The 10,962-nt window shown below is 37.6% G+C and overlaps 1 protein-coding gene across 1 annotated transcript in view; it reads left to right on the plus strand.

Annotated features, from left to right (window-relative positions):
• Window positions 1-9,070, plus strand: part of Patl1 (PAT1 homolog 1, processing body mRNA decay factor) — a 27,278-nt gene extending 18,208 nt beyond the window's left edge. Inside the window, exons 15-19 of the mRNA XM_046445674.2 lie at window positions 1,229-1,388; window positions 4,651-4,806; window positions 6,759-6,850; window positions 6,938-7,087; window positions 7,399-9,070. Coding sequence (XP_046301630.1) covers window positions 1,229-1,388; window positions 4,651-4,806; window positions 6,759-6,850; window positions 6,938-7,087; window positions 7,399-7,420 — 580 coding nt within the window. The 3' untranslated portion in view covers window positions 7,421-9,070. The remainder of the gene's footprint in view (window positions 1-1,228; window positions 1,389-4,650; window positions 4,807-6,758; window positions 6,851-6,937; window positions 7,088-7,398) is intronic.
• The last annotated feature ends 1,892 nt before the right edge of the window (window positions 9,071-10,962 follow it).

The following is a 10,962-nucleotide window of genomic DNA, read 5'->3' on the forward strand; positions in this document are numbered from 1 at the left end:
TCTACCTATTGTCCAAACTCAAAAGGTGATTTCATATTAGCCATTTCATAATCTTTCACAGCTGGTGGCTGGTCAGCGTGGGGAGTCTTCTTATCCTGAGTTCATTTATTCAACAAATATGTATTCAGTATCTACTAGGAATTGTGCTCGGTACTACAGATAAATGGTGGGGTGGGCCTATTAGATTTTTGGTTTTGAGCTTACGGACTATATGTGGTTTATGATTACTAGCATGTAATCTTCATTTGTTTGATTTTCTACTAAGATGGGGATTGTAAACATTTATATTTCCTTGGAATTTCCACAGAATATGTGTGTGGTGTAGAAACCAGTAAATCTTCCAGTGGAGTCTTAAGTTCTGTAACTTTTATTGTTTTTCTGTGTCATCTCTTTTCCATTTATTATCTGGAACAGAATCCTGCTGTTGGTAAATGTTCAATAAATCCCAGATACTTAACATGATGAATGTAAGAGGACTACATTGGCTAGTAATTCTCTTTCCCTTTGTACAGTCAGTAGAGTTGTGGATTCTTCTAAGCCAGGAGATACACAAACAGAACATAAGGACAAGCACCTTGGGTTGGGGTTGTGGCTCAGTGGTAGAACACTTGCCTAGCATGTGTGAGACACTGGGTTCGATTCCTAGCACCACATATAAATAAATCAATAAATAAAACAAATGTCCATCAATAACTAAAAATATATACATTAAAATTATTTTTAAAAAACAAGCACTTTCTTTTCAACACACCTTTTCTGGTGTTTTTAGGGCTGACAAGAAACTGGTTGAATAGTTGTGGTTTGTCCATAAATTTCATGTTACATGGCATTAAAATGTATGTGGTTGATGTATATTTACCTGGAAAAGTGTCTGCAAACTGTTAACACTTGTAAAATTAACTCAGATTATGTTTTTATTTTTTATGTATACATTTTCACGTGTTGCTCTATTAGCCATGTGATATTTGTGTCGATACTTAAGGGTTAATGTAATAATGCTTGTATAGTTTGACCAAGTTTTTCTAAAATGTAATTAGTGAAATTGAAATTTTGCTTTTTATTATTTTATTAAAGTTGGAGAAGTAATTCTCACTATTTTGTAGTACAGGTCATTGTAGAGTGAAAATGAATGCAGCATATTAATTTTAAAAAGACCTAAGAAGAGAAAACATGAGGATTTCCTGTATTGCTCTTGTTAATGAAAATTGTCATTTTTCTTCCCTTGTAGGCCAAGTGATGACCACTTTGTACAGATCATGTGTATTCGAAAAGGGAAGAGAATGGTTGCCCGTATTCTCCCATTCCTCTCCACAGAGCAAGCAGCTGACATTCTCATGACAACTGCCAGGAACCTCCCTTTTCTTATCAAGAAGGATGCACAAGATGAGGTGATCCACCATGTGGGACATCTTTCCTTGCAGTTTTTTTCATAGTTGATAAGATTTCTGGAATCTAATTTCTTTGTCTCTTCTCCTTTTTGTGTTGTTTTGTCTAAACTTTGGCATTAGGATTTGATTATTTAAAACAACCTTAAGTAATTCAGGTGTATTTTTTTGAATCCCATAGTTAGTGGAACAGACCATCTCTGAAAACATGAGGAAATCAGTAGTTCCTTCTTAATTCACAACACAGTTGTAAAGACATGGTGTATGTCAGAACTAATTGGGAAGCAAATAAGTTGGCTCTGTACCCCAAATGCTGAATCAGAATTTATAGAGTATGGCTGGGTACAGTGTTGGATGTCTGTAATGTTAGCAACTCAGGAGGCTGAGGTAGGAAGATTGCAAGTTTGAAGCTAGCCTCAGCGACTTAGCAAGACCCTTTGTCAAAATAAAAAGGACTGGGGATGTGGTCTAGTGGTAAGGTGCCCCTGGATTCAATCACCAGTGCCACCGGGAAAAAGAATTTATAGAAGATAGATCAGGACTTCTGTATCTAAGAGATTAGCAAAATTTAGTATGGTGTAGGAGGTCAAAACAAGAAATTGAGAAAGGTAGGACAAAGGACTGGTATTAATGAGTATGAGATTCAGAATAATAAAAGGTATTCGGGTGAGCCTGTCACAGTCAGCCACAAGCTGAGTGAGACCTGTCTGGGTAATTAGTCCACAGAAAACAAATGGTGACAGGATACACTAGAAATGGTATGCTTTGACAATTGGAAATTGTTCCTTTTGTAGACCCTTAAAATTTTAGCATCTATAGAAGTGAATGAGCAGTTTAGGTCTAATCATTAAGAAAGTGAAGTGGGTAAGAAAGTTTATTTTTAAAAGATTTTAAGAATGAAAAATGGTTGGAAGAAAATTTAAAGATTTGAGGTTTATCCTAATAAGTTGACTAAACTAAAAAAAGTTACTGCTATTTCAGACCATGTACACTGTAAGCAGGCGCTCTTGCCATAATTACAGAGCAAGTTTGAGAGAGCCTTACTCAGTTGGCAGATACATATTAGACACTATTTTATTTCTTAGAAATAACAGCACCCAGTCCTAGGAGCTAGAAATACAAAAATGCCTGTCCTCATGGAGCTTACCTCCTAGTGAGGAAGACTTGATTAAATATTCAGGCTGCATTTTTACGTGTGTGTGTTGAAAAGCAGTAGACCACATCTCTCAAAACTATTTTCATGAAGGTACAGTTAGTTTCAGGTATGGGGCCTGAAAATTTAAGGCAATCCTAAAATATTGTGTGCCTGAATGCAAAGAAGTTAATAGATTACTAGGGTCCTGTGGATGCACAGATTAACTTTGAAAGGGCTCTTGTTGGCTAAAAATGGGATCATTTATATCAGAAAGAAAAATTAACAGTGGACTGAATGAATGTAGTAAATGTATTTCATTTAATGAATTCATAATGACACCAAATAAACCAGTCCTCTTTGGAAACTGCCACACCATCAGTTCATCCTAAAAATAGATAAATAAAGGAAAGACTCAAGCATTTATCCTGCTTTTTTATTATAACCAAATGTCATGGTTACCAGAGTTGGTAATATAAAATTCTTTATAGAAGAACTTCAGAAAATAATCATTTTGTAAGCCTGGACTTGTTTGGAGCATACTGACAGCTGAACCTGGCGATGCACTGCAAACACCACCAAGAATGGGACACTAAGCACTGTGCTTCTTGACATAATGCCTGCAGTCTTCCTGCCTCCCTCTTCTGCCCCACCTCCCACCATTAAACCAGAATCTAATCAAACTTGTAATCACCATCAGTTAATGGGGACATACTGGATGGCAGAACCAATTAAGTGGCATCACAGGGATGCAGGCGCCAGATTCAAACAATGAGACAAATTACATACTGAGCCACAACCCCAGCCCCACACATGTTTTTTGTTTCAATAAATAGCATGAGAAGAGGACATACAGACTGTGGCAAAGGACCTGTTATTTTTTTAAACCCCATCAGTAAAATACAATATATGGATCTTATTTGAATCGTAATTAAAATAAATCAGCTGCTAAAAGATACTGTTGACACAAATGGAAAAATAGGAATTTTGAGTAGCTATTAACTGATACTAAAATTATTTTTAATTTTGTTTGATATAATGAGATTTTGTTAGAGAAATAAGTATTTTTAGAAGAAATGATACCATATGGAAGGAACAGATCTAATAAAATCTGTTATTTTATTACTGATAATACAGTAATTTGGCTATTGAAGTTGGGTAGTGGATACATGAACAATTACTGTTATTTGTACTTTCATGTATGTATTTAAATATCTATGATTAAAAAGCTTTGTTTGTTTAGAGTATTAAATGTCAAAAAGTGACCCAGTCTCTGTCCTTAGGTGCCATTTAAAATAATACATCACCGTGGTTTTTTTTGTTTTGTTTTTTTAATGTTTTTATTTTTTTTTTTTAGTTACAAGTGGACAGATGTCTTTATTTTACTTTATGTGGTGCTGAGGATCGAACCCAGTGCCTCACGTGTGCTAGGCGAGCACTTTTACAACGGTCTTGCTTAAGTTGCTGAGGCTGGCCTCGAACTTAAGATCCTCAGTCAGGATGATAGGCATGTGCCACCACATTCAGCTCTTGATTTCCTTTTTTGTTGTAAAACCAGCTGTATTTTAACTTAACTATTTGTTCACTTCTTCATTGAGCTTTTATAAATAAGATAAAATTAAGTCTGAAGGTGCTAGTAATTGTGTAGCAGTCTAAACTTTAGAGTGCTTCTTACAGTATATCAAAATTGCCAGTCTTCCCCACTATGCTTCAGATGTCTAAGGGTCCATGTGTGACCTGTTTACCATCTTTTTGGTGGGGAGGTGGGGTGGGCATTGTGTCTGGCACATTGTAGGCTTTTAGACGTTTGTGAAATGAGCTCAACATTCATACTAAAATAATAGTATGGTGTATTAATATGAATTTAGTATTTGAAAAGTGATTTTAGCCCCCTTGGTACTACAAGTCATGGCATTTCCAGTGAAGATTGAATTGAAAACATTCTCAATAGATACCTTAGAATCCATTGTTGAGACTTCAGTCATATCCACTGGGCTTGCCACCTCTTTTTTCTTAAATCTTGCCATGAGTGGTTGAGTATACTGCTGAGCATCTTTCTGTCCGTGGCAACTGATGGCCAGTAATTAAAGAACAGTTGACAAGATGTAATACTTTTGTTTATTTTTTTTGTAGGTGCTGCCATGTTTATTGAGTCCCTTCTCTCTCCTCCTTTATCATCTTCCTTCAGTGACTGTCACCAGCCTTCTGCAACAGCTAATGAACCTACCTCAAAGTGCAGCTGCACCAGCACCCTCCAACCCTCACCTTGCAGCTGTGCTCCAGAACAAGGTGGTCTTGACTTTTGTGTCCCTAGATTTTGTGAAACATCTAAATTTGAGTTACAGATTTAAAAGCAGTGGCTACCATGCTGTGATAACTTGTTCAAAAGGGATTCTTTCCTTTAGTCAGAAGTTGCGTTAATCCTACTACCAAAAGCTAGAAAGAATAGTGTTGTTAGTTTTAAGCTAGAGATAAACAGTGTTGTTATTTTTTGCTGCTTTTTTTTGTTTTCTTTTGTTGAAACACAGTAGGATTTTATGTATCTCCTGAAGAAACAAATCTGGTGTAGTCGGCTCACAGTGGACTCAAGAGATCCAGGCTCCATTTTTTTTTTTTTTTCCTGTCATCTTTAGTAGCAAGACTGTGAACTTTTGTTAGAGGAAACAATACAGAAGGAACATGATCCCTCATGATCTAAGATGGTGTGGAGTTTACATTAGGAAGGAGGGTGGTTATGGAAGATGTGGATTAATGTTCTGCGCTCTTCATTGGGACCTTTTCCAGGACTTCAAACCAACTTCTACTTAATATCAATGGCCAGGATTTAGATAAACCTAACTGCAAAAAAGTCTGAGAAATAGCTTTTAGTGCACATCATTGGTGCCACAAGTAAAGTCAGAGTTCCTAATAATGAGAAGGAAGGTCTATCGTTAAGTTACAGTTGGTGGTCTGTGTTATATGATTATAAGTAGAATTTCCCATTTCATTTATGTCAGATTAAATAAACTCCTAGTGGAAGCATAAAAGAAAGGAACAAATGTGAGTTTTTAAACAGACAAGGTTTTAGTTCTTTCCTGCCATATTAGCCTTAGAATTCTGGACAGATTTTTCTCACTTTCCTAGGGCAGCTTCCTCCTGATCTGTAAAGTAGAAGTGATGATGTAGACTTCACAGAGTTGGCCTCGTACTTCATTGAGATGATGGCTTTGAGTGCTTCATGTAGTGACCCATACATAACAGGCACTCATTCAGGCACTCTGTGCAGTAGAGGTGAAAAATAGTCTCAAGGCCTCTTTCTGCCTTCCGCTTACAATCCTACCAAAGCATGACTCTGAAGGGCAGACATCAGCAGGAGAAGTAACCGCCTCAGGGATGTAGATGGGCTTCTGAAGTAAACAGGGATATGATTTGGTCTCTTGGTTTTAATTTTGGTAAAGGCAGTAGGAAACTGAGACCAGATAAGATTATATAGCCCAGTGTCCGCCCCCATAACATGAAGGGAAATTTTGTGGAAAGGCAAGATTATCCTTCCCTTTATGTTTCATTATAGATCATGTGATTCTTACATTTAACCTGTTTCTTGTCCGCATTTGTATTTTCATTTTATGCCCCTTTAACCTACGTTTCCTTCTTTTACCGCCACTAAATAAGACATTTTTTTATATTTCAGTTTCTAAACCTTATGTTGCTGGATTTTAATTTTAAACAAGATGAATGCATTTGTTTATCCCTTCTTTATTTTTTTTTATTTTTTTAAGAGAGAGAGATTTTTTTAATATTTATTTTTTAGTTTTTGGTGGACACAACATGTTTGTTTTTATGTGGTACTGAGGATCGAACCCAGTGCCCCGTGCATGCTTTTTCATTTTCCATGAACTTTGACTTTTCTTTTTAATCCATTTCAGTTCTTGTAAATAGGAAAAAAGCCAAACCCCATGTTAAACATGATGGGGGGGCGGGGATCATCCTTTCACCCCAGGGTGAGGCACAGATAAGAATGTTGGACACCATGATGTTCTGTTTCCAAAGGCTGTGCTTGGTCGTGGCTGTGCCAAAAGCAAAACCGGGAGAAAGGACGTAGGCTTCTAGCTCAGGGTTGTCCATTTTCTGCCTGGTTTCACAGAGAAGCACAGCAGTGAGGTCATTGTGGCTTAGTGCTATTCCCATTTAATGCTAGGATCCCATCAGTTGTCGTAGAGGAGGTTTGGATGCTTTGTTTGACACCCTGTCTTCTCTCATAGTTTGGCCTGTCACTGCTCCTTGTTCTCCTGAGCCGTGGGGAAGACTTACAGAGTTCAGACCCTGCTACAGAATCAACGCAAAATAACCAATGGTCAGTACGGACTATTTCTCTATTTTAAGTTTTTTGAGGTGATCTTTCTTTTTTTCCCTCATCTTGTTGTTTGGTTTTCCCTATCAGGACGGAGGTGATGTTCATGGCAACCCGAGAACTTCTGCGGATTCCCCAAGCAGCCCTGGCCAAACCAATCTCTATACCCACAAACCTAGTGTCCCTTTTTTCTCGCTATGTCGACCGGCAGAAATTGAACTTGCTGGAGACAAAACTGCAGTAAGTTTTAAAAAGGATAGTTGCACATGTCAACAAAGTTGGCATTTTAGAAGTTATGATAGAGGGGAGGATAAAACTGAATTTGGTGGAAAAGAGTAAAGACTTTAAATAAATATTCGCGTATCTACTGATATAAAATGCTATACTGGGTGCAACAGTACCCTCATTGAAGTTGACTAAGAGTAAAACAATGTCTTGGGTGTTTTGTTATTGAGAATCTTTACAAGGTTGAAATTTTAATACAAAAGTTTACTTTCTATTTAAACTTATTTATATAAACAAGTTTTCTTTCTCTTTTTTTATACCCTTAGGCTAGTTCAGGGGATACGATAAAAGATCTCCAAATGTGTCCTGTACCTCCTTTGGGCTGCCACCTGCACTGCTGCCATCACCAATGGAGTGTTTTTAATGAGGGAGGGAAGGTAGCTTATTCCCCAAAGCAAAGTCTTGTGGGATTGATTCCTGTTTACAGGGGTTGTCTCTAAATGCCAGGTATTTTCCCCATTGCTCTGTGAAATTTGGCTGGGTGATACTTATGCTGGTTTCTTCTTTACTTTCTGTGTTACAATTCTGCATGTCCTACTTTTACTCAATTCTTCTCAATTTTGCATTTTCTTTGCCCTAGCGACAAAAAATTATATCTCCCTTGATCCCACTACCACTACTCCAGTTCAAAGTAGATTGTAGCCTGCCAAAAGATTCTTCCCCTCATCCTATTGAAGTCTTTTTTCATTATCCCATATTAATATGACTGTAGGAGAGCCAACTAAATAGAAATCAAGTTCTAGAAACACACATACCCCATACATACATTTATATGATCTCCAGAGGGTCCTTAAAGAATGAATTTTAGATTGAAAAATATTTAGTTGACACATACCATCTCTAAACAAACCAACTGATATATTTTTAATCTGTTTCTATTTCGTCTTGTAATTAATTTGGTGGAAATACTTATTTGTTTTAATATAAATACAGGGTATATGGCACATTTAATAAGATCATATTTCTTAATTGGCTGGTGCCCAGCTCTAGGTTGAGAAGTTATTTTCCTCTTCCCCACCTGTATTTTCTTTGTTTTGTCCACCCTAATGGAAACAGCACACGGTTAAGCCTTTTTCCAGCTACAACCACAGTGTGCTTGAGCCTGTCCCCTCAAGTGCATTCAGGAGCACCCAAGGTGATCCTCACTTACAGCCTGCTTGAGCAGTGTAGCTTTTTGCACACTCTGTCTTCCTGAGGTGACTTCAGTAAGCCATGCTTGTCCATCTCTTTTCCTCATTTTCATCTGGTGTCATGGGTAGAAACCTTCAAATGTAACCACAGAAGCTAAGCTTGGCCTGCTCTGCTCTTCACTATCCTCCAACATGGGCAGAACTGCCGCCCTGGCTCGTCCATCTCACCTGAGCCTCGTTCCCAGACAGCCAGGGACCTGGGTTTAAATCTTAGCAGGTACAGCCTGCCATGATCTTTTGTCACTTACCCTTCCTTTCAGCAATCAACCAGGATAAGGGTTTTGGTCCCTAGAGATTTCAGTTCTGAAGAAGATTAAATCTGAATCAATTTTACATGCCCTTCCAGTCTACTTTATGCCATTCTCACCTTTTCGAATGTAGTGGGGGACTGGCTGTGACATTTAAAGAGAATAAACGTTTTGCACATACATGTATTGTACAACAGTAAAATCCTGTTATAACCAGCTGTCCTTGTTCTTCATCTCCGTTTCTTCCCATTCTGTAACCCAGGCTTCACCAGCTGTTCCCCAGTGACATTACCTAGCTTCCCTCCACCATCACCTACTGACTATTTCCACTATGCGCCTTTCCTACCTTCCCTTCACAACTGATCAAGTGAATACTTGATTATTATTTCTTCCTTACTGTGCTTTATTTTTTTTTGGTTCTAATTAATGAAAATAAAAGTTTCTAAATTTACATTTTTATAGGGTATTGTAAATAAAAACAAATTGTATACTTCAAAAAACTGTGTGCCGAAATTTGTACTTTTTTGTTATTTCTGAATGGATTTTTGATGTGTTTCTAGCATATATAGATACACTGGCAAACTGCTTGATGTAGGGGAATTGTAAAAATATTATTACGTAGTGTTTTTGCCTCTTTTGTTGTAAGGGAAACAGATTCCCCCCCCCCCCCCAGTACTAGATACTGAACCCATGGGGTTCTACCACTGAACTACATCCCCAGACCTTTTTATTTTTTGTTTTGTTTTGAGACAGTGTCTTACTAAGTTTCCAAGCCTGGCCTCAAACTTACTATCCTCCTTTCTCAGCCTCCCAAATCACTGGAATTAGAGATAAATGCCTCTGCACACTGCTTTAAATATCTTTTTTGTTTGGTTTTGGCACTAAGGATTAAACCCAGAGGCATTTAATCACTGAGTCACATCCCCAGCTCGATTTTATGTATTATTTAGAGACAGGGTCTTGTTGAGTTGCTTAGGGCCTCGCTAAGTTGCTGAGACTGGCTTTGAACTTGCAGTCCTGCCTCAGCCTCCCAAGCACATGATAACTTTCCTTTAAAAACCTAGGATGCCTGCAGTCAAAATGCCGCCCATCTATTTTAACTACATAACAGAATCATGACTTAGTAGATTCACTGTAGTTAATCTTCTCCATACCATCTATCTCTAAACAGCATCTTGCTTAACTTTTTGGAGACTGCGGTCTGGCATTTAGCTGCCCTCATGGTTGGTATTCCCTTAACACTCACCATATTATATCCTGAAATTAATCTCTTTAAAGGAGATGGGAAAAGGTTAGTTCTTCTTTGTAGTAAGTTTTAAACTTAGTGTCATTTTTACTCTAAAATGCTCAAGATAACCTTTTTAGCCTGGTTTGTTTGCAAAAGCCTGGCCATGTCAACATTTAGGAGCCTCATTTGCAATGTAAGGACTGGTGGGCCTGCTCCAGCAGCTGGTGTGGCACCAGTAGGATGTCCTGATCCCTCCACCACAGCTGCCCCAGCTGAGGAGTCTGAAGGTGACATGATCTTTTTGACTAAATTCTTGTAACATGTTCAATTAAAAAAAAACAACAACAACTTTAAAATTGCTCAAGATAAAAGATTCAGCAAACAACTGAAGAAAAGCAGAAAATTAGGAAGGAGGATCATTTAACATTGGGTACCTGCTTGTATAATGCTTTCTCAGTCTCTCTGAGGTTAAAATTAAAATGTCTTGCCTGAGGTAACACAGCAAGTGAGCTGCAGAGCAGGGGACTCAGGATATTATTGCTGTGAAGGAATAAAATTATCTTCTGATAAAAAATATTCTCTTCTTGACAATGAACAAACCTAAGGTCTATATGTGATTATAATAGCTTATACAATATTAATCAGCTTTGAGTCATATAGTATGTACCAGATACTGTTCTAGGTGTTCTAAAAGTCATTTTTAAGCCTTACTCAGAATAACAAATGAGGGCAATATTAGTATTGCTACTAAATATATTCTGAAATTATCACATTATACCTGGGCATAGTTGCACACTTCTGTAATTCCAGTGACTCAGGAGGCCAAGAGGATCGCAAGTTTGAGTCTAGCCTGGACAATTTAGCAAAACCCTGTCTCAAAAAAAAAAAAAAAATCACATTAGTTATTGCAGTAAAATAATTTGGTAACAGTCTGGCATAGTTAAGAACGGATATCCATGTGTGTAATCTTTGAGAGAAACAAAGCCTTAGTAATAGATGGGCCTTCATACGTAATAGGTAACAGAATTGTGCATAATAGTTCCCAAAGCAAAATGCAAATGAATATGTCCTCCCTCACTGTCATCAGGGAAGTCAAAAATCATTTTTAACCTATCAAATTAAAAAAAAACTTCTAAAGCAATACTAGCAGGAATTTGGAGCTAC

Source organism: Marmota monax, unplaced genomic scaffold (genome assembly GCF_021218885.2).
Source record: "Marmota monax isolate L192 unplaced genomic scaffold, Marmota_monax_Labrador192_F-V1.1 WCK01_AAM20220418_F8-fsc00038, whole genome shotgun sequence".
Lineage (NCBI taxonomy): Eukaryota > Metazoa > Chordata > Mammalia > Rodentia > Sciuridae > Marmota > Marmota monax.